At 36.4% G+C, this 24,590-nt stretch overlaps 2 protein-coding genes across 18 annotated transcripts in view; one reads left to right on the top strand and one right to left on the bottom strand.

Moving 5' to 3' along the window:
* Positions 1–974: 974 nt before the first annotated feature.
* ZNF404 (zinc finger protein 404) lies at positions 975–24,452 on the bottom strand. Of its 13 annotated transcripts, none has more exons than XM_067718003.1 (6): positions 24,368–24,452; positions 23,423–23,492; positions 19,934–20,028; positions 10,320–10,379; positions 9,251–9,377; positions 975–5,109 (listed from the first exon to the last, which is right to left on the bottom strand). In XM_067718003.1, the coding sequence occupies exons 4-6, from the start codon at positions 10,347–10,349 to the stop codon at positions 3,587–3,589; spliced, it is 1,680 nt and encodes a 559-aa protein (XP_067574104.1). In that variant the 5' UTR covers positions 10,350–10,379; positions 19,934–20,028; positions 23,423–23,492; positions 24,368–24,452; the 3' UTR covers positions 975–3,586. The 13 variants fall into 13 exon arrangements, with proteins under 13 accessions (XP_067574104.1, XP_067574105.1, XP_067574106.1 ...); XM_067718004.1 differs by having other exon boundaries at positions 23,423–23,497; positions 24,368–24,443; XM_067718005.1 differs by having other exon boundaries at positions 23,423–23,497; positions 24,269–24,389.
* The window catches only part of LOC137214349 (zinc finger protein 227), a 119,841-nt gene continuing 118,781 nt past the window's right edge, over positions 23,531–24,590 (top strand). For 3 of the 5 annotated variants that reach the window (XM_067717951.1, XM_067717956.1, XM_067717950.1), the window contains exon 1: positions 23,532–24,590. The gene's annotated coding sequence lies outside the window, so the exon portion shown is untranslated. The other 2 variants (XM_067717953.1, XM_067717957.1) reach the window with 2 other exon arrangements.

The raw sequence follows: 24,590 nt of genomic DNA, 5'->3' as shown, positions 1-24,590 counted from the left end.
TTTAAATGAAAGCATACTACTGATGCAGAATCAAGTGGATTAAGTACTATGGCCAGAATAGTTAAAAATAAGAGACTGGAAGAAGATATACTGTGAATTTCATGATGAATGACAATTGCAATTTGCTGTGACAGCAAATCAAAAAAGCTGTTTGATTATGGAAAAAAAGAACATTTAAGTTAATGAAGTGGAAAATATTGTGAGACATTTTCAGCAAATACTAGTAAATTTGATGAGAAATTTCCTCTTGATAAGCAAATAGGAATAGATGAAATTAGTTGCCTAAAATCTGAATTAAGTGTGCAATGAAAACTTTAAATAAATTTTAAACATAATCTGAGCTTATAACTCTGTCTAGCTATAAAATGGCTTTGGGTCTTGCCCAAAAAAAGGAATCAACTTTTAGATGGAGAGATAGCAAGATAAATGATTAGTTTAATTGTGGAAATTTTATTATGATTTTATGAGCAAAGACTAAAAATTATATTTTATAAAAAGTGAAAAGAACCTTCAATTAAGCCACCCAACAACTGCCCTTAGAATACAAGTTCTTTCTAACAATATCAAAAATCAATTAACTTAAAATTTGTAAAGCTACACATATTCTTCTTTAGTTTCAGATGAGTTGTACAATATGAGATACTGCCCATTTAATACTCTGGGTACATTGTATCACAAAAGGCTTCCAAATCAAAAGGAAATTTTGTGAATTTGCAGCCTAAAAAATCAGATTCATAGCACAGATATTTTTGAATTTTTTATATATGTCAAAAAACAATTCCCACTAGGTATGAAAAAAAATAATTTCTATCACAATGGATAGTGCTCCGACAATGTTACACTAAAAATGTGGATTCCTTGGAATTTTAAGGCAAGAGACTAATGTCTTCCTAATTGCTTTCTTCACAGTATGAAAAGTAATGGTTTAGAATATACACATAAATATTATGAATCATTATTACTTTATGGAACTGTTGAAAGAGGAAACAATGAATTTATTTATGTTTTTTGCCAATGCGCATTGGTTGAATGATGACAGAGTTTTACAAAGATTTACCATACTTTGAACTTTGAGACTTAAGAGAAATACTTGCCAAGTATTTCATAATCAAAATCTCCCCAAATGACAATGTGATTTATGTTTTCTTACCATATCATGCTGCATATGAACAAACAAAACCTGAAACTCCAAGGAAAGGAAAAGCGTTTCTTGTGACCTAGCTAAAAGGGTAGGAAAATTTGTTGAAACTGAAACTTTTAATAAGTTAATGAAAATAATTTTACATATTTTCTAGATGAATCAACATAGAAAAAATTCACTGTAATCAAAAGTACTGTAAAAATATGCTTGCAATGAAGAAGTAGGAAATCTTAGTAAAGAAACAGAAACTATAAAAAAGTACTAAAGAAAAATTCTAGAATTGAAAAATGCAATATCTGAAAATAAACATTTGATAGATAAGCTTAACAGCAGAATTGAGAGGACAGAAAAAAGAGTAAGTGAGCAATAGAAATTATCCAATCTGAAAAACTGAAAAAAAAAAAAAAGGCTGAAGATAAATAACAGAGCCAGTGACCTGTAGGACAATATTAAAAGATTTAACATATGACTACTTGGAACCCCAGAAGGAGAAGTAAGGGCAGAAAAAATATCTGAAGATATAATGGCCAAAGTTTTCTGAAATTTAGTGAAAGGCATGAGTGTACAGATTTCAGAGGCTCAGAGAACCCCCAAAAGGATTAACACAAAGAAAACTATACCAAGGGACATCATGCTCAAACAGCTGAAAACTAAAGGTAATAAGAAAATCTTGAAAGCACAAAGAGGGAAATGACACATTACACACAGAGGAAAAATAATTCAAATGACTTCTCATAACCTATAGAGGCCAGCAGTCAGTGATATAATATCTTTTTAAAAAATATATAAAACAAAACCCAGGATTCTATAGCAAGAAAAAAAAATCCTTCAGGAACAAAGCATTTCAGTAAAAGAAACAATGAAAATTCACCACCAGCAGACATATACTCCAAGAAGTGCTAAATTAAGTTCTTCAAGCTGAAGGGAAATGATACCAGATAGAAATTTAGATCATTGGGAAGGAATGAAGATCATGTGAAAAGGTAAATATGTGGGTAAATATGAAAGACGATGGTGTTTTTTTTGGTCTTAATTTCTTTAAAAATACTCAAGACTGTTTAAATTTCCAAGTGGAATGGTGATGTGACTTTCTGTGGGCTACTTCTTAATTGCAAAAAACAAAAAAATCCCCAAAAAACTAGTACTGATACAATGGAGAGAGCTGGTGGTCAATACATGAATCAAGAGATCAAACATAGCTTCACTATGTGCCACCTGTTATTTTACAATATTGAGTACACAATATTATCTATGAAGTTATCATGTCAAAAATGTTTAATCTGAAACCTAATCAAGCCTCTAGACATAACATCCAGTTCAGAATAAATGCGAGGGATAGAGAAACAACTTAAGCCCACTCAGAGAAAAATTAGTACAAATACAGAATGTGCAACATTATATGGTTACTTCTCCTGAGTCTTCAAAAAGTTTGTCACAAAACAGGTAGAGGATAAGTGTTTGACCAAAAGAGACTCAATAGCCATAATCATATAAAATATGTGACCTTAGTTTGGTTTTAGGCTTAAAAAAAAAAAGCCAGCACTTTCAAAAGACATTCTTTAAAAAATTGGAGAATTCTGTAAATGGGATGAATATTACAGAATATTATAGGTCTACTGTTGTTTTTTAGGTGACAGTGGCTTAGTGGTCATGTAGAAGATAATCTTTAAATCTAGCAGTTGTATTTTTGAGTTGTATGTTGATTTTTTTTAGAGGTGAAGTGATACCTAAAACATTCACTCAGAAGGCACAGCAAAATTATATATATATAAAATCTATAATATATGTGAATCTGTATATATACATTTTCATGAGAGAGAGATACTAAATATAGGTGGAGGGTAAATAAACCTTCATTGTACCATTGTTGTACCTTTTATGTAAATTTAACATTTTTCAAATACTTGAGGAAACCTTCTCCAAGTCAACATCTGTCTTTTGGCTACCCATTGTTAATCTCTAATTTCCATGAGTTGTAGGGAATGTGGATTGTATGTTATCTGTATTATAGAAATTATTATAAAAAAATTTCTTCAAACCACTTTCCAATTTTTCAACAGCTATATTCTGAATATTCAAAAGCATAGGGTTTCTTACCATTATTAATCTTCAGGGGGATGAGCTTTGAATAAAAAAGTTTCTTGTTTAAAACATTCTATGGGATTTTGTCCAGAATTAATTATCTGAAATGAAATATGGATGAGTGATGATAGATTTTTAAAATATGCTCACAGGGTCTTCCTTCCACATGAATTTATTTATAGTAATACTAGTAATTATCATTAAAGAATGATACAAGATTTAGTAAGCAAATACTCTGTGCCAGATGCCCTTCCAAACAATCATATTTTATGTTAAATAATTTAATCTTTACCGTATCGTTAGGTGGTAGAATAGTGATAAATGTTAAAGGATGTGTCATGGCTAAAGGCTTTCTGACTCTCATTACATTAAGACTTTCTCACCAATGTGAAATCTTTGATGTTGAGTTAGTTGATAGCAACGAGTAAAGGCTTTCCCACATTCCTTACATTTATGTGGCTTCACACCAGTATGAATTCTCTGATGTTGAGCAAGTCGATCGCTACGATTAAAGGCCTTACCACATTCTTTACATTCATAAGGTTTTTCACCAGTATGAATTCTCTTATGTTGAGAAAGACCTGAGATAGAACGGAAGGCCTTCTTACATTCTTTACATATATATGGTTTCAAACCAGTATGGATTGTCTGATGATAAATTAGTTGAGAATTAAGTCTAAAGGTTTTTCCACATTCCTTACATTCATAAGGTTTCTCCCCGGCATGAATTGACTGATGTGTTTTAAGGTCTCCAACACGACTGAAGGCTTTCCCACATTGTTTACATTCATATGGTTTCAAATCACTGTGAATGATCTGATGTTGAATAAGGTAAGAGTGGAGCTTAAAAGTCTTCCCACATTCTTTGCATTCATGGGGCTTCTCGCCAGTATGAATTCTCTGATGCTGTGTAAGTTGAGAGCCTCTACAGAAGGCCTTTCCACATTCCTTACAATCATAGAGTTTCTCGCTACTATGAATTCTCTTATGTTTAAGAAGGCTTGAGCCCCTACTAAAGGCTTTTCCACATTCCTTACATTCATGAGGCTTCTCACCAGTATGACTTCTCTGATGTTCAATAAGTAGATAACTGCGAACAAAGGCCTTTCCACATTGTTTACATTTATATGGTTTCTCACCAGAATGAATTTTCTTATGCTGATAGAGACTTGAACGATGACCAAAGGCCCTTCCACATTCCTTACAAATATAGGGTTTCACACCATGATGAATTTTCTGATGGAGACACATATGTCGGTACAACCTAAAAGTTTCCCCACATTCCTTACATTTGTAGGGTTTCAAACCAATATGAATTTTCTGATGTTCAGTAAGGTGAGAATGACGTCTAAAGGCCTTCCCACATTGCTTACATTCATAGGGTTTCACACCAGTGTGAATTATTTGATGTTGAATAAGCTGGGAATAAAACCTAAAGGCCTTCTCACATCCATTACATTCAAAGGGTTTCAAATCAGTGTGACTTTTTTTATGTCTAATAAAATGCTGGAGAACTATAAAGACCTTTCCACATTCCTTACATTCATAGGGTCTTACACCACTATGGTCTCTCAGATGTTCAATAAGGTGTGAATATTTCCTAAAGCCCTTTCTACATTCCTTACATTCATATGACTTCTCTTTAGTGTGAAGTCTTTGATGTAGAGGAAGGGATATATGTTTCCTGAATATCATGTGATTAAAATATCCCATTTTAGGTTTCTGTTGTCTTTCAAATTTAGTTCTGTTCTGTGAGTCATTTCTGAAAATAAACGCCATAACGTTGAAGGTTTTACTTCTATTCATTGTCTCCCGATGGTATGAATTTACTTCATAACTGCTTTTTTCTGAAGACAATTTGTTGCTCTCACTTGTGAAATCAATGTCTGAAAGAAAATGAGAGAACAAACAAATGCTATTTTTCTTGTACAAGGGGAAATATAGTAAGAAGAATAATAAATTGACAAGTATATCCATTAGAAGTAAAAGGGTCATAAAATTCTAAAAAATGTGATGAAATTTTTTAAAGGCAAGAAGGGCTCAGAAAATTATTAAAGCTAACATGAGAATGTAAAGTTTGTGAATAGGCAAAGAGAAAAATCAGTAGTTCTCATATTTAGTTGTGGATCAGTATTTCCACAGGAATTTCTTACATATACAACCCTTCTCTTTTGAGAGAGTTGAAGCAGAAAAGAATAGCTTTATTTGCTTTGCCAGGCACAGGGGGCAACAGCAGGCTAATGTCCTCAAAACTGTGTGTGCCAACCTGGAGGGGTGTAGTGAGAAGTTTTATAATAATGGTTCAAAGAGGGCGTGATGTATGTATATACTACCCTTTAGATATCCACTGAGACTGAGTGAATCAGAATCTGTGAGTAGGTCCTGGTCATCTACATTTTTAATATTCTCTACCAGATGGCTCTCTATGTAATTTTTTCAATGGTCTGTCTTTATCTTAGAGTGAAACCCAAGCGCATAACCATAAATAAGAAGACTCTGTCTTACTTCTACAAATTCATTTCAAGCCCTTGACATCTTTTCCCCTATATCTGACCACACTGCATCTTTTCAGCTACTAGAACATACTGCAACTTTTCCCATTGCCTGTGGCTTCACACGGATGCTTTACCTTGCAGGAATCCTCTTAGGTGGCTTCTCTAAATGATTGTCTTCAGGTGTTACAAATCACTTCCTCAGAAAGGCTGGCTCTGCTAACTGTAAGTAAATTCATATCCTTTATTCTATATTCCAACATCTAATTCTTTGTCTTCATGATGCTTTTCTCTCGTACATATTTATTGTCTCATTTGTCTTACTATTTATTTTCTTATTCTAAAGCTCAAGTATGAATTCAAAACTTCTTTCAACTACCACTGAAAAACAAGTTCTACCACAAGGTAAGTATTAAATAATGAACTGTAGAATAAAATAGTGAATTAAAAAAGGTAACTTGGATGAAAATCAAGGTAAGTAAGGATAAAAATCAAGGTCAGTGGAGAAGGCAACTGAGTAAAATAATGATCTAGTTTCTGAAAATTATGCAACAGTTACCAACTATCTCTCTCTGACTCTAATCTCTCACACTTTATTGCCTCAGTAGCGGGGCCAAATTAGCCCTAGACTAAAAGCTGTTCTGGACCCAGCTTAATAGAGCTTAAAAGCAAACCATGAAAGGATCAACAAGTCCCATTTACTGAATCCCAGAACAAAGTCCCCCGATCCAGCATTCCAACACAGTAAACGTTGCAATGTCTGGCACCTAATACAAAAATTATCAGGCATGCAAAATAGTAAGAAAATATAACCCTTCCTAGGAGAAAAATCAAGAAAAAGAAACAGAGCAAGGAGTGACACAGATAATAGAATTAGTAGACAAGGATATTTAGAGAGCTATTATAAATATACTCTGTATTTTCAAGTAGCTATTTTCTAGTCATCTCTTACTTTTCTGTAGCTTTATCCTTTGTCAGAATCCACATATAAGAGGTCATGGGGAAAATTTCCCCCAAATTCTTACATGTTCAAACTTTTGCACTTTAATGACAAACCATCCAGGCCTGACTCTTCCAATTTGTGGGAAGGCTCTTGATGACTGATGCAGTTTCTTTAGTGCTTGTGAGAGTTTTCATATTTTCAATTTTTTTCTTGAGTGTTTGTTTTGTAGATTAAAATTTTCTAATAATTTATTTCATTCGATTTTTCAGTTTTTGGCATAATGTTTATCAAAATTAGCATCATATTTTCAAGGTTTCAGGATTTGTAATGAGGCCCCCTTTTTTCTTACATAGATTCACGTTGAGAGAGTTGCACCAATTTTATTAATTCTTTGAAATAACCAAATTTATAGTTTTGACTTGCTCTTTTATATGTTCAGTTTTTATTTCATTAATTTCTGTTCTTTCCTTTATTATTTTCTTTCTTCCACTTTCTTTAAGTCTGTTGTGCTCTTCCTAACTTACCAAATGGATGGTTAGCTTATTAATTGTCAGCATTTCTTCTGGAAATAAAAGATCCATTGGGAGAGTAAATTTAAAATCCAAACAGATAAGAGCCATTAAAGGAGTGGTGAATTAGCCCTGAAGATCTACCACCGCTTTTCCCCTAGAGAAACTCACTGATTCTGAGCACAGTGATAAAAAAGAGGTAGTTGAGTATTACCAAACTGAAAACCAGCACTGACCCAGCTTAATATCTGCTATTCTATCAGACCCAGAGAGGAAAATGTTAAGTTCTCTCTGGCGGAAGATACCACTATCTAGAATCTCTTCAATTCTTTTGTACACAATGTCCAGCACACGATCACTATTACTAGTAACTTGGAGAGGCATTACCATATGACAAATAACAAGAGGAAAAAACAGAAACAATAGAAGTAGACCCACAGATGATACCAAACAATGAAGGCATACAAGAATTCCAAAATAACTACTGATGGAAGAGTTTAAAAAACAGATGAGGGACTTCCCTGATGGTCCAATGGTAAAGAATCCACCTTCCAATGCAGAGGATGTGGATTCGATACCTGGTTGCGGAACTAAGACCCCACATGCCACGGGGCAACTAATCCTGCACACCACAACTACTGAGCTCACGTGCCTCAAAGAGAGAGCCCAGGTGCCGCAAACTACAGAGCCCATGCGCCCTGGAGCCCATGTGACACAACTAGAGAAGAGAAAACTTGCACACCACAACTAGAGAGAAGCCCGCACGCCACAACGAAGAGCCTGCACGCAACTAAGACCCGATGCAGCCAACATAAGAAAAATAAAATAAATTAAATTTAAAAAAAAACAGGGACTTCTCTGGTGGTCCAGTGGTTAAGAATCTGCCTTCCAATGCAGAGGACATGGGTTTGATCCCTGGTCAGGGATCTAAGATCCCACATGCCGAGGGGCAACTAAGCCCACATGCTGCAACTACTGAGCCTGCTCACTCTGGAGCCCACACACAACTAGGGTGAAGCCTGCTCGCCTCAATGAAGAGCCCGCATGCTGCAATGAAAGATCCCACATGCTGAAACTAAGACCTGACACAGGCAAAAATAAATAAATGAGAATAAATAATTAAAACATAAAAAATAGTAATAAAAAGACAGTAAATAAAAGAATTGCAACAGGTAACTGGAAGTTATAAAAGACAATCAAAGTGAATTTCTAGAGAGAGAAGTTCTCAAAAGATCTAACGTAGGTATAACTGGAGAGAACGGTCAAGTATTGTCCAAAAACTGAACAAAGACACTTCTGAGTAGAATCTATCAAATTACTGAAAGCCAACATTCTCACTGCTATAACAGAAAATACTCAAAAAGATAATGATCTTGACTCATTCTACCACTGTAAAAATTACAAAGTCTCATCTGTAATAAAGAGAAAACCAGGACTCTATGTTACCTGTTCTCCATGTAGGTGGATTGGCAATTAAAATAGAATATTTATTGACATTATGAAAATACACACAATTTGACATTTGTTTTCTTTGCCAGTAGTTATGCAGAAAATTCCCAGAATTCAATCCTTTGGTCATTTAGAAAAAGCAACTGCAGGATGGATCAGAAGGAGGTAGGAAGGTAAATGAAGGACAGAGAAGACTTAGGTGCTGTCATGCTGCGAAGCAACTAAGCCCATGCGCCACAACTACTGAGCCTGCACTCTAGAGCCTGTGAGCCACAACTACTGAGCCCGCGTGCCACAACTACTGAAGCCCGTGCACCTAGAGCTCATGCTCCACAAGAGAAGCCACCACGAGAAGCCTGCGTACTGCAACGAAGAGTAGCCCCTGCTCGCCACAACTAGAAAAAGCCCACATGCAGCAACGAAGACCCAATGCAGCCATAAATAAATAAATAAAATTTTAAAAAAGATTTAGGTGCTGAATGAAGGTGCTTATTTCAATCTAACAAAGCCCAAAATAGTCCTTTGAGAATATGGAAATTTCGCTAGTTTCTTAGCACAGAGCATAAAATATACAGTAGAAAAAGTGGATATTCCAGATAGCAGATTCTACATTACTTCAGGCAGATGTCCTTACCCAGTGATATCAAGTTAGTATAATTCTCCAACATCACATCTCTGTACAAGTTCCTCTGATCTGAGTTTAGGCATTCCCACTCTTCCTGAGAGAAGTCTATGGCAACATCACTGAATGTCAGTGGCACCTGAAATGATAAATTCATGTATTATTTGTAAAAGTAGAAAAAAAATTTCAAGATGGAATATTGAGTTGCAGTAGGGGATGATATATAAAAACAAGTAGGCTGAAGTTAAAGATCATGACATGGGTAGATCAGAATAAATAATAAATAAATTAGCATATCTGAAGTAGATTCCCTACCCAATCTTGAAGAATCCTGTTGGAGCACAAAACATTTAATTTTAATTTTCAAAATTTTCTTTAACCTCTTCCCCACAGTTCAGTATTATCCACCAGATGTAGTTCTCATCTTCCCTTTCTACAATCCCTTACTGAACTTCTGGTTCTTGAGTTAGAACACACTAATGTAGAATGATCCAGAACAACACTGAGTGACTCAAGCCAAGCAATCTCTCTTCCCCTACAAAATGGGCCTCAGAACCCTATTCACTTCTCAGTGATTCCTTAGCCAGAACCCCTCCTCTCTGTAGGCAGGCACCAATCCCATTTCAACCCAAACCTAAAAGCTTTTCAAAGCTGAGATCTCATCTAACACTGAGACTGAGACCATTCGAAACCAAATTCTCCCTTATCTACCTGGAAAACTATGGAGAAAGTTCTCCCTCTTCTGGTCAAAGAGGACCACCATTTCTATACAATGAAACTACAAACCTAACAAGGGAAGCTAAAATACTTCCTTCAAGGTACTTCACCCCTTTACTGCTCCAACACTGCTCTCGAGAGAAGACTGAACATATAGAAGAGGAATAACTCATTTGATGAAAAACTGAAAAATCAGTTTGAAAAAAGGGAGCAAATAGGGAGGACACCATCCTTCTCTGTAAAGGCAGCAACTGTGAAACAGGCTGAGATACAGCTTTCCTAGGAAGGAGGTTTTGGGATAAAGAATGAAAATATTATCTGAATTAAAATTGTAATATTTCAGGAAGGAGAGACATCCACTTACCCGGCCCATGGTTTTAGAACTGCCAATCATCCTCAGAAGCTGAGTCCAGAGAAGCCAGAGCTGAGGGAGGAAAAAGAAGCCTTGAAACCCAATGTAGCTCAGAACTCCCAAAATTAAGGTAAGAGAGCCTCTCTTTTTTCTTCTTTATTCCCGTTTCTCGCCATCCTTGCCCACTCTCTGCCCTCCCAAACACATAAACACATGTCAGGGGATATGAGACAGAGTCCAGACAAACTCAAACCCTTTCCTGTGTCTGGGAAACAAGCCTCACAAGCGTGGATACAGAGCAGAGGCTCTCTTGAACCAAAGCCAGATCCAGACACGCCCCTCTGGCCTATTTCTCATTCTGATCATGCCAGATGTACCCAGCTTGGGTTGTCCAGTCACACTAAGCGGATCCTCCCCAATTCAGCCCTACCTTCCAGGGTTCAGACCAGGCCATACAACACAAACTTCAACAACCTTCATGTCCTCAAGGTGGACCTGGACTCTGCCAGACAAAAGGCAGAAAACAGGGACTTCCCTGGTGGCGCAGTGGTTAAGAATCCACCTGCCAGTGCAGGGGACATGGATTCGAGCCCTGGTTTGGGAAGATCCCACATGCCGTGGAGTAACTAAGCCCGTGAGCCACAACTACTGAGCCTGTGTTCTAGAGCCCTCGAGCCACAACTACTGAGCCCACGTGCCACGACTACTGAAGCCCATGTGCCTAAAGCCCGTGCTCTACAACAAGAGAAGCCACCGCAATGAAGAGTAGCCCCCACTCGGTGCAACTAGAGAAAGCCTGCGCGCAGCAAAGAAGACCCAATGCAGCCAAAAATAGAAAGAAATAAATTTTTTTAAAAGGCAGAAAAGAGTAGGGACGAACTTGGAAAACTTGACCACCATAAAACTGTCTGCCCACGTGAAGCCAGAACTTGACTCCAAGGTCCTCTGGGCTGACCAACCTGGATTTCCCTATCAGGATCCACTTTGCTTGCTGGCATGAATCACTGCCACCCAGTACTCACAGGGAGATGTGAATTCATACTCACTAAAGCCATACAGTAATACATAGATATTTGTAACCTTCTATGTGATAGCTGCGCTATACACATTAACATTTAATCCTGAAATGTGCTTATTAACTCAATTCAACAGATGAGGAAATAAAAGCTCAAAGAAGTAAAGGTATTTTCCCATATCACAAACTATAAGTAGAAGTGGTGTTTTCAATCACATTTCTATAATTATAAAGTCAACTTTTTTTTGAACTGTTGTCTCTGACACCCAGATTTTTTGTTTCATTATATGAAACCTGAACATAAATAATTAAGACAGCACCTGTCAAAAGATTTACTAAAGAGATGTTTTAAAGCAACAAAGATAGTACAATTTTACAGGTATTCAACTGTCAGATTTTAAAAGTTGATGATACACCACATATTAGTAAGGCTGTAGGGAAAAGAGCATTCTCATGCTGTCCTATAAACCTGTGAAAACCTAGTGCAATTGAGACATGTACGAAAAATTGTGCATAAGAAGAATTTAATGATGAAAGGCCGTTTCTGAGACTTCACCTAAAGGAAATAACTGTAAGATGTGCCTAGAGATGTATAAAGGAATATGATGATAGACACTAGTTAAAATGAAAAAAAAAAAAAACGCTGGAGAAAAATCTAAATGTACTTAGATGGGTAGTTAATTCAATAAAGTATATTCATTCATATAATGGAAAATGAAATAGATACTGAAAATGATTGCGCAGATCACTGGTTCTCAATAGGGGGTGATCCTACCCCCCAGGGCACATTTGGCAATGTCTGGAGACATATTTGTTTGTCAAAATGTGTGGAGGGGTGCTACTGTAACTAGTGGGTGGAGATCAGGGACGGTGCTGACCATCCTACAAGGCATAGGAAAGCCCCCCACCACAGCTAAGAATTATCTGGTCAAAAATATCAACAGTGCTAAGGTTGAGAAACCCTGACATAGACTTATTAAAGGAAGATAACGTAATCCAGAGTCTCTATATTATCAACAATGCCAGTATATGATAAAACTTACGAAAAATGCAAAGAAACAGGAAAGTTACTGATAATCAAGAGAAAAATCTCAATAGAAATAAACCCAAAGATGATCCAGACAATGGAGCTAGTAGACAAGGACTTGAAGATATTATGATTAACATGCTAAAGAAAATAGAGGAAAAGATGGACAAAATGGAATGCAAAACGGAGTATATCAATAGAGATTTAGTAGAATCATAAAAAAGAGACCCACATGAACATTTTATAGTTATAAAAATATAATATCAAAAATTTTAAATGTATTGGATGGATTTAACAGCAGAAAATGGTATTAATTAACATAAAGTCAAATTAACAATAATCTTATGCAGAGAGGAAAAGAAAGAACAGAGCTGAATGTAAGAGAAGTACAAGAAACAGACAAAATGTGGAATTGAACACCTAAAAGAAATAGAACGGAAAATTGATTTGAAGAAATAATGGACAAAATCATTCCAAATCTCATGAAATACCTTGATACATAAATCAAAAAGCTCAGCAAACCTAACCGGATAAAATAAGGAAATTCTTACCCAGGCATATCATAGCCAAATTGTAGAAAAACAAAATTGAAAAACATATCTTGAAAGTATGTAGTTTAAAAAAGACATCAGTTATAAATAAACAACAACAAAAATAGTTCTTATCTCAACAGAAACTTTAGCGGCCTGAAAAATGGAATCGTATCTTCAAAGTGCTGAAAGAAAAACCCCTGACAACTCTGAATCTTATGCCTGGAGAATATATCTTTCAGAAATGAAGGTAAAATAAAGATTTTTTTGAACAGAAGCTGAGAGAATTTCTGATCAACAGACCCACAATACAAGAAATAGTAAAGGACAGCAGTCAGGCTAAAGGAAAATAATCCTAGATGGAAGCATGAATGTGCCAAAAAGCAATGAAGAGCTGTGGACAAGTAAATATATGACTGATATGACTAAACAAATGGACTGTTTAAAGGAACCAAAACTAGAATGCTTTGTGAAGATTGTATTACTGGAAGAAGGAATGACAATATCAGCATAAATGGATTTAAACTATTGAAATGTTCTTATGTTATTTGATATGTGGTTAAAAAACCCTACTTTTTTTTTTTTTTTTTTCTCAGCTGTGCCATGCAGCATGCAGGATCTTAGCTCCCTAATCAGGGATCGAACCCATGCCCCCTGCATTTCGAGTGGAGAGTCTTAACCACTGGACCGCCAGGGAAGTCCCCTAAAAACCATATTTTAAAGAAGACTGTATTAAAGATGCACCCTATATGGGGAAATATGTATACATATAGCTGATTCACTTTGTTATACAGCAGAAACTAACACAACATTGTAAAGCGATTACATTCCAATAAAGATGTTAAAAAAAAAGATGCATCCTATAATAGCTCAGGTAACTACTAAAAGAATTATACAGAGATGCACAACTAAAATTGCTAATAGAGGAGATTAAATGGAATAATGAAAACTACCTGATTAATTCAAAAGAAGGCAGGAAAGGAGGAATAAAGAAATGAAGAATAAATGGGATAAACAGAAAACATATAGCAAGATGGCATATTTAAACCAAACTATATCAGTAACTGTAATAAAATGTGAATGGACTAAACATTGCAATTAAAAACTAAGATTTTCAGATTAAATTAAAAACAGGATCAATTACACTGCTTATAAGAAACATACTTTAAAGACACAGATATGTTAAAAGTAAGAGTGGAAAAGTATATTAGACAGTAATTAGAAGCACACTGGTATATTAACAACAGATAAATAGACTTAAATGCAAGAAGTATTATAAGTAATAAAGAGATATTTCCTACAATTCAACAAGAATATAACAGTTATCCTACATTCCTTATACTCCTAATAAGATAGCTTCAAAAGCAAAAGTCAACAGAATTAAAGGACAAGTTTATAATTAACTTTAGAGATTTTTTATACCCTCCATTGGTAACTGATAACAGGAAGAGAAAAAAAAAATCAACAAGGCCATAGCAGGTTGAACAGGAATAACCAAAATGACCCAATTGAACATTATACTCCCAAAATACAGACTACACATTCTTTGCATATTTTTCAGAATATTCTGGGCCATAAAATAAGTATCTATAAACTTCAAAGGATTAATATCAAAGAATGTATATTTTGGAACTCAAAAACAGGTATTTCTCAAATGTTTCCAAATATAAAAATTCACTTGAAATAAGTACAGGTCAAAGAATAAATCATAATGGAAACTAGAACATATTTGGAGCCAAATGATAATAAAAGTATGGCATAACAGAGCTTGTGAGATGCAGTCAAACCAATGTTTACAATGATATTTTTAGTTTTAAATATATATTTTTTGTTTTTGTTTTGTTTTTACAAATGCTGCAGATAAATGCCATTCATTATCTAATCACCACTGGTAAATACTAGGTGTACTAAAGACATTGACATAGTAAATCAATTAGTAGTGAAATTATTATGAAAATCCTTTGTCAAATTACTACAATGCCAAATAAACTCATAATTTATTTTCTCCCAGTAGATAGCATGAGCATTTATAATGATTGCCCACTTATTATTTTCCTTTCTTATTACTCTTTGATCCCCTTCACCCAAACATAAATTTATGTTTTATAAAAGTAGTATGGTTAAAAATCAATGATCTACCTTTGGAAGCTAGAAAAGGGAAAGCAAATTAAGCCTACAGAAAGTAAAACATACTAAAATGAGTGGCATAAAAAACCCAGATCTATAACAGAGAAAAACCAATAAAGCCAAAAGTTATTTCATTGAAGAGATAAGATTAATAAACCTCTAGCTATACTGTTCAAGGAAAAAATTGCCAATATCAGGACTATAAAAGGAGATATCACTACATATATTATAGACATTATTAAATTGATAACAGAATTTTATGAACAACTCTACGACAATAAACTTGAAAATGTAGAAGAAATTTTAAAATTTCTTGAAAACAATTCAATGAAACTGATATAAAAAATGGAAAATCTGAATATTGTTATATTTATTAAAGAAATTAAATCTATATTAATTAAGGACCTTCCCATAAAATGTCAGGCCCAGAGGCTTCAGTGGCAAATTCTCCAAACAGTTAAGGAATTAAAAATGCCAGTCAAACTCAATATCTTCTAGAAAACAAATAAAAATGGACCATGTCTTGAGGCCCTCATAATTGTGATATCAAAACCTGACGATGACATTACAAGAAAAGAAAACTACAATATATCTCTATCATGAACACAGATGCAAGTATATTAAATAAAATATTAGCAAGGAGAGGCCAGTGATATATATGTCCAAGAGATTTATTCTCAAAATGCAAAGTCACTTTATTTTTAAGAAGCAATCAATATAATCTTCAAACTTTAAATAATAAAGGAGAAAAACCATTCAATCATTTCATTACATGCAGAAAAACCATTTGATAATATTCAACATCAGTTCATGATAAAAATTCTCAGCCAACTAGGAATAGAACTTCTTTAATTTGATAAAGGGGATCTACAGAATAAAACTGAGAGGTAAAATATGGACTAATGTCTTGAGTTCAGGAATAAGGCAAGGATCTCCACTTTTACCACTTCCATTTAACTTTGTATTTGAAGACCTATCCAATACCATAAGAGAAAAAAGTGAAATGAAAGGTATGAAGATTGGAAGGAAGGAGGTAAATCCACATTTATTTGCAGATAACATGATTTTGTACATAGAAAAAAATTTTCAATCCTACAGACTATTAGAATACATGAATTTATTAGAAAGTTTGTTGAATAAAAGGTCACAGTATAAAACAAACAATTATAGTAAAGCAAAGCTATTGAAAAATGAGATTTTAAAAATCCCAACAGTTCATAAAAAACATGAAAAATATAAAACACTTTGGAATGAATCTAACAAAAGAGGTGCAAGACTTTTAGACTGAAAACAACAAAACATTAAGGAAAGAAGTTAAAGAAGAATTAAATAAATGGAAACATATTTCATGTTCATGAATTGGAGGAATCTATTTTAAGATGACCACTTCTCTCTAAATTGATCTACTGATTCAATGCATCTCTAAACAATATCAGCAGCTTTTTTTTAGAACATTAAGAAAATCATTCTAAAATTATATGGAAATGCTAAGAATCCAGAACAGTCAGGGCAATTTTGAAGAACAAAGTTGTCGAATGTACATTACCAGATATCAAGACATAATATAAAGCTACTGTAATTAAAACAGCAGGACTGACACAGGATTGACAAACAGACCAACAGAATAGACAGTCCAGAAAGAGCCCTGTACATATATAGTCACATTTTTTTAACAATAAAAGTCTGACTTAGAGCAGAAAAGATAGTCTTTTCAACAAATGATGCCTGAGCAATTGGCAATCTGTGTGGAAAGAATGGTTTTGACCCTGATCCCACCACATATACAGATGTAAATTCAAGATGGATCATAGGCCTAAATGTGAAAGCTAAAGCAATAAATTTTCTGTAAGAAGAAACAGGAAAAAATCTTCATGATCTTGGGGTAGGCAAAATTTTCTCTTTTTTTTGGTTTAATTTTTATTTCCACTTACTTTAGACTTAGAGAAAAGTTGCAAGAGTAGTACAGTTTCCTATATACCGCTCAAACTAATTTGAACATCTTACATAGGACAATGGTCAAAACCAGGACATTAACATTGGTACAGTACTACAAATGGCATATCTTATTCAAATATCACCAGTTTTTCCCACTAATGTCATTTTTCTTTTCCAGGATTCTATACATGATCCCACACTGCATTGAGCTGTTATTTCTCCTCAGTCTCTTCCAATCTCCACAGTCTTTCTTATGGTAATAGCTTTCAACTACTACCATAACAAATTACCACAAATTTAGCTTAAAACAACACACATTTATTATCTCACAGTTTCTGTGAACTTGGAGTCTGGACAGTTTCGATAGATGGTCTCCTCATGCTGGTCTTATAAGCTGCAAACAGGGTATCAGCTGGGCTGTGTTCTCATTCAGAGGCTCAAGTGGGGAAGAATCCACTTTCAATTGCATTCAGATTGTTGGCAGAATTCATACGCTTGCGGCTGGATGACTGAGGGCCTCAACTTTTTGCTGGCTGTCAGCTGGAGAATGACCTCAGGTCCTAGAGGCTGCCTGCAGTTTCTTGCAAGGGCTTGTCCAACACTGCCTTACTTCATCAAGCCCACGAGCAGAGTCTCTAGCTCCAGTATGCTATGATGGAGTCTTTTTTTGTTTTGTTTTTGGTTTTTTTTGGCCGTGCCTCGCAGCACGTGGGATCTTAGTTCCATGACCAGGGATCAAACCCACGTCCCCTGCAGTGTAAGTGCAGAGTCTTAACCACTGGACCACCAGGAAAGTCCCTATGATGGAGTCTTATGTGACATAATGTAACCATAGTAGCGACACCCCTTTACTTTTGCCGTATAAAGTAACCTAATCACAGGACTGACATCCCCTCATCAATTTTCTATTGGTTAGAAACAAGTCACAGGTCCTGCTTGCACTCCAATGGAGGGGGATTATACAATGGCATAGACACCAGCAGGCAGGAATCATGGCGGTCACCCTAAAGTCTGTCTATCACACCTAATTCATGACCTCTTCACTTCGGAGGAGTACAAATCATTTAAGTTATCAAACGTCCCTCCACTTGGTTTGTCTGATGTTTCACAATTGGAATGAGGCTCTGTATTTTTGGCAGTACCACAGTGATGCTCTGTCCTTCTCATTGTATGACATGAAAGGGCTCATGATGTCAATACTTTATCACTGATGATGTTAACCTTGATCACTTGGTGAAACTGCTTTCTGATAGGTTTCCCCACTAGAAAAGTACTACCTTTCCCTCTGTTGTTAATAAATATCGTGGGTGATGGGGAATCCTCTGACACTATGCAAACCCTTTTTCTCTTCAAACTTTCACCCTCTAGTTTTAGCATCTACCAGTGGATCTCGTCTGAAACAACAATTACTGTGGTGTTTGCCTAATGGCCATTTTCCATGTCCCTCTTTCCTTCTACACTTAACAACTGGAATTCTACCATAAGGAAGATCTGTCCCTTCTTCCCCAGGAAAAGATGTTTTAAACAGAACAAAAATGCGATAGCCATAAAAGAAAAAGATTGTTAAATGAGCTCAGTTAAAATTAAGAATATCTCTTCATTATAAGATATCATTAAGAAAGTGAATAAGAAGTTACAGGCTAATAGGAGATATTCCCTTTCTCTGTCTGTCTGTCTCTCTCTCTCTCTACACACACACACACATACACACACACACACACATACACACAGGTTTATATACACACACAAAGGACTTGTATTCAAAATATATCTAAAATTCCTACAACTCAATAGGAAAAGGAACAAAAGCCAGGCTAAAAAATGGACAAAAGATTTGAATAGACAGTTCATCAGAGTATGTCAAAATGGGCAGTATCATATGAAAAGATGCTCACATTATTTATCAAAAAAATACAAATTAAAATCACAATGAGATACTCCTACACATGCAACAGAATGGTTAAATTTAAAATGATTGACGATATCAAGTATTGGCCAGTTTGAGAAGTAACTAGACCTTGCATACATTGCAGTCGGAGTGTAAATTAAGTTAACCACTTCCACCCCCAGGTATATTCCCAGGAAAAACAAGAACATGTGTCCACAAAAAGACTTGTCCAAGAATTTTCATAGAAGGTTTATTCATAATAGTCAAATATTGGAAACAACTCATCATCATAAGAATGAATAAACAAATTGTGGTAAGGTCATACAATGGAATACTACACAACACTTGGGTTGGGGTAACCTACTGATTCACAAAACAACACGTATGAATCTCAAAAGTTCAGTTTTGGACAAAAAGCAGCAGAGACAAGAGATTTCATTTATATGAAGTTCAAGAACAGGCAAATCTCATCTTGAGTGATAGAAGTCAGTATAATGTTTACTTCTTGTGGGGGAGGGTTCGTTCTAACTGGGACAGGACATAAGCACATCTTCCAGGAGGGGATAGAAATGCTCTATTTCTTGATTTGGGTGGTGTTTTCAAATGTAAAGATTCATTAAGCTATATGCACAGCTAAGATATGTATACTTTATTATATATATTTCCATGAAAAAATGATAGAGACCTTTATTTGATGATAATGGGTAAAACCATTATATTTCAAAATGTTACCCTGTTATGACAAGTAAAATAACATGTATGAATATATGCATGTGCATTGAGGGATGGATAAAAAAATTTGGAGTAAAATGTTTACCGTAGTCTCTTCTTTTGAGCTTTTCTGTACTTTCTGAATTACTGTATGAGAATGTATTACTTCTATAATAAAAATTATAATAGAGCTAATCACTCTCTTTGAGATTGGAGGGTGAAATAAAAGATGAATATGGTGATATTTGGGGTATGATGATGAGGCCTTTTTTTCCTCCAAGGGCTTAAAGTCTCTGAGTTGATTGTCTCATACTGGAATATCAAGGTTCTGTGTCATCAGTCATGAACTTTGATATTCCATAGTTTTCCCTTTTCTGGATTCCCCTGACTCACCTGGACAAATCCTCTTGTCACTACACTCTCCACCTACTAGGCCTGGACTCCTTGTTCCAATTCAGGAATTACACCTGGCTTGGAAACAGAAAAACCTGCACATAAAAGAAATAGAACTTAGGCATGCTGCAGCTCTCAACAAATCCAGACACAGTCCTGTGGTGTAGGGGCAGGGAAGTCCCACATAAGAAAGGCCAAAGGAAAGCCATTCAAGGAACCAGGATGATGGTGCCTCAAGGAAAATAGAGTAGAACAGTCACTTAAATCTCAAATCCCTCAGAAATTCAAACACTTCAACCTCCCTAGAGGGTCACATTAAGGGAAGAAAAAAGCCCCAGAGATCACATTTTGAATTTAAAGATTTGATCATAAAGACTCTGCTTCTATGATTTTTCAGTATCACATCCTTATACAAGTTCTTCTGAGACAGTACAGTTATCACTAGAGACTGTTGCCACATTCCCAAACGTCACTACCCCTGAAGTTACAAAGCCCTAAGTTCCCATATGGCCTGAGAAATTGGAAGAAGTGAAGTTGATCAAGATATAGAATTGGTACAGCATGGAGAGCAGGCGTGTTCAGCATTCTAAACTCAGCAACAGCTGATGTGTCCATGTAATGAAATATTAAAGTCATTAAATGCTAAGTTTGAGAAACTGTTAAGGGAATGAAAATATTCAAAATATCATGTCAGTATAAAAATTAGGTTACAAAGACCAAAAGCTCAATTAAAAAGTGGGCAAAGAATCTGAACTGACGTTTCTCCAAAGAAGACATACAAATGGCCAGTAAGTATGTGAAAAGACCCTCAATATCATAAGTCAACAGGGAAATGCAAATCAAAACCACAAGACCCACTTCATACCCACTAGGATGGCTATAATAAAAAGGAAAGATAATAACAGGCATTGGTGAAAATGTGGAGAAATTGGAACCCTCACATGTGGCTGTTGGGAATGTAAAATGGTACAGACATTTTGGTAAACAATCTGACAGTTCCTCAAACGAGTTACCATATGACCTGGCAATTCCACTCCTAAATGTATACCTAAGAGAAACAAAAATATATGTCTACCCAAAAACCTGTACACAAATGCTCCTGTCAGCATTATTCATAATAGCTAAGAAGCAGAAACAACTCAAATGTCCATCAACTGATGAATGGATAAATAAAACATGGTATATCCATACAATGGAATGTTATTCAGCCTTAAAAAAGAAGAGGGCTTCCCTGGTGGCGCAGTGGTTGAGAGTTCGCCTGCTGATGCAGGGGACACAGATTCGTGCTCCGGTCCGGGAAGATCCCACATACCGCGGAGCGGCTGGGCCCATGAGCCATGGCCGCTGAGCTGGCGCATCCCGCAACAGGAGAGGCCACAACAGTGAGAGGCCAGCGTACCACAAAAAAAAAAAAGAAGAAACTTCCGACACATGCTACAACATGGATGAATCTATGTGAATCACAGTGAAAACATTATGGTAATTCAAAGAAGCTGGTCACAGAAGACCACATATTGTGTGATTCTAGTTCTACAAAATGTCCAGAGGGGCAAATTAATAGAGACAGAAGGTAGGTAAGTGGTTCACCATGGCTGGGGCAGTTGCAGGAAATGGGGAGTGACTGCTGATGGGAATAGGGTTTCTCTTTAGGGTGATGAAAATGTTCTAAAGTTGACTGTGGTGATGGTTTCACAAGCCTGTGAATATATTAAATGTATAAAATTGTATACTTCAAGTAGCTGAATGGTGTGGTATGTGAATTGCATCTCAATAACATTGTTAAAAAATCAGGTTACGAATGCACAAAATCATACAAATAGAAAATACGATTATATTTATAAAAATATATGTACTTATCAATACATATAGAAAAAGTGACAGAAATCAATAAATAGAAAAATATATATAAATGTATGTACCTATTTATTAACATTGCTTATTTGTGTGTCATAGCCTTGGTTTTCTTCCTTTTCCTAAATGTATATTTCAGAAAATTTTAAACAATAGCCATTCCTTAATTTCACACACATACACACACAGATATGTTTTTTATCTTTTAAAGGAGCAACCTCTTCTCCAGAGAGGTGGAAAAAAATCTAACCTCTTCCTCCCCCCTTTAATATCCCTGAACCTGAAGATAAAGCCTAGTACACTCTATAACAAAGGTTCTCAAAATTTTATCTCTGGGAACTTATCAGAAATGCAGATTCTCAGCTCCATCCCAGACCCACTGAATTAGAAATTCTGAGGCTGGGGCCCAGCAAACTGTATTTGAACAAGCCCTGCAGGTGATTCTGATGCAGCTTACATTTGAGAACGAATGCTGTTCTAAAAACAGTTCCTGTGTTTTTACTGAAAAGTTTTACTTCATTTCCATCAGTTCCCAGTACTTGAACCAACCCTAATTTGTTTGTCTATAGAAATGTATGTCTGTGTAAACTGGAGGCTATGATGTTTTGTATACATTAATGGTAGTCTCAATGCTGCTTCCTATTATATATTCCTGATTGATAGATTTATTTTGCTTCTGAACCTGTCCTCCTAGCTAAGATGTCCTGCATACAGTTGTCGCATTTACTGTCACTATGCATTTAACATCACTAGAATAAAAACGCTAAGGTGTAAAATCCATTTTTCTTCACAGAGTTCTCATAATTTGATCATATTCTGGCAGTGCTGCTATAAACAAAATGATGTCTCTTCCTATCAACTCCTGAGGCAGGTCGCCTGAATTTCTCCAGTGGCATTTCAGATCCTCTATCTTACTTATTCCTATCCTGATTTCTTTTTTTTTTAAATTTTATTTATTTTTTATACAGCAGGTTCTTATTAGTTATCTGTTTTATACATATTAGTGTATATATGTCAATCCCAATCTCTCAATTCATCCCACCCCCCTTTCCCCCCTTGATGTCCATACATTTGTTCTCTACATCTGTGTCTCCATTTCTGCCTTGCAAACCGGTTCATCTGTACCATTTTTCTTGATTCCACATATATGCATTAACATATGATACTTGTTTTTCCTCTTTCTGACTTACTTCACTCTGTATGACAGTCTCTAGGTCCACTGATTTCATTTTTTTACTGGATAACAAGTCATTTGAGGATAGCAACTATATCTTCTTGTCATTGTGTTCCATTGAATACAAGCATAAATATCTGGTATTTGAGTCAAATTTCAAAACCAGAAATTTATCTTTAGGTATGACTATAATAGAACATAAAGATCTATGCATAATGATGTTCATTATAGACTAATTTAATTTTTAGTCAAAAATAGAAATATAATAGCTAACAGTAGGCCACAGGTTAAATAAATTATGGAGAGAAGGGCTTGGGGACCCTGACGGGGTGATTCCTCTGCATGGCCATATGATTTACAGATATGTCAGTACCAGGCAGGACATTTCAGCTGAAGGAAAAGAAGGATTACATGCCTTTAAAGTTAAAGTGTGTTTTATGAATAATGAGGAAACACCAACTCACCTGAACTTAAACTTCTAGTTGTGTAACAAAAATTCTTTCCTCTCTCAGTATCCTTTTTTTCCGAGACAGGCTGCACTGGGAACAGAGAAGGCAATCATGAGACATCAGGATTTTCTTGGAGAGCACATTCACTTACAAAATACCCTCCCTCCATGACCATACCCCTTTACCCAGTCCACCACGAACAACCAAATGGGAGTAGGAAGGAGACTGGGACAGCGTTGACCTTTCCCAGTGTGAGAGAGGCCCCGTCACTGATGTCTAGGGTGGAATCTGTCTAATTCACAGCAGGTTCCTGGGGCCAGAGTTTTGGAAATGCTGTGGTTGTGAAACATAGCTGGCCCCTCGGAACTTTCTAAGGGGACCCTCCCAGGAGGGTATCCTACTCCTGGGACCTTATCAGGTCTTCCCAGAAGCCTGTCTTGGGGCCGCATCCAGCTTCAGAAAATCTCATCTCATGATCAATTGCTGGGATCCTCCATTCTTCCATTCTAAAGCTCAGAATCTGGCTTCCCTCCTTTATCTGCGCCTGACCCCAAGTGGCTGTGAGAGGAGAGGGCTGAGGAATCAGCGAAGTCTAGAGCCAAGAGTTCCAGTGACAACCCACATGGCCACACAACTCTCGCTCATCCATAAGCCACGCAGTTAAATAAACACAATCGCCCAGTTAAATAATGACACACAAACGCACACATTGTCACGGAGACACGTCTACACCTACACACACACACACACACACACACACAAATATCTCAACAGGCATACAAATCTTCTCTGCTGCTCACGCAGACACGAGCCTGAGACTCGAGGCCCGAGAAGATGCGTCCGCGCCCGGAGCGTCCGCGCCTTGAGCGCCTGTCACCCCCACCGCGGGTCCCAGTCCAGCTGCAGTGAGAGACTATGGAAGCTTCCACCCATTCTTATATTTGGATACGATCTACTCACCACGTAGGGACCACAGCTGCTCGGCCACCGGAAGAGAACGCAGGGACCGAGGCAGATGCGAGCCCGGCGGCTTCTGGGAAATGCAGTCCACCCGGAACTGTCCTGGCGCCGGGAGTGCGCGGTGTTCCGAGTGCGCAGGCGCAGGCGTGTGGCGGCACGCGGCGGAGGCTGACCTGACCTCGGGAGGACTGTGCCTTCAGGAAGACCTGCGTACGTGGAAAAG

Source organism: Pseudorca crassidens, chromosome 20 (genome assembly GCF_039906515.1).
Source record: "Pseudorca crassidens isolate mPseCra1 chromosome 20, mPseCra1.hap1, whole genome shotgun sequence".
Taxonomy (NCBI): Eukaryota; Metazoa; Chordata; class Mammalia; order Artiodactyla; family Delphinidae; genus Pseudorca; species Pseudorca crassidens.
Note: the sequence above shows the minus strand (reverse complement) of the source record. Positions and strands in the feature narration are given on the sequence as shown.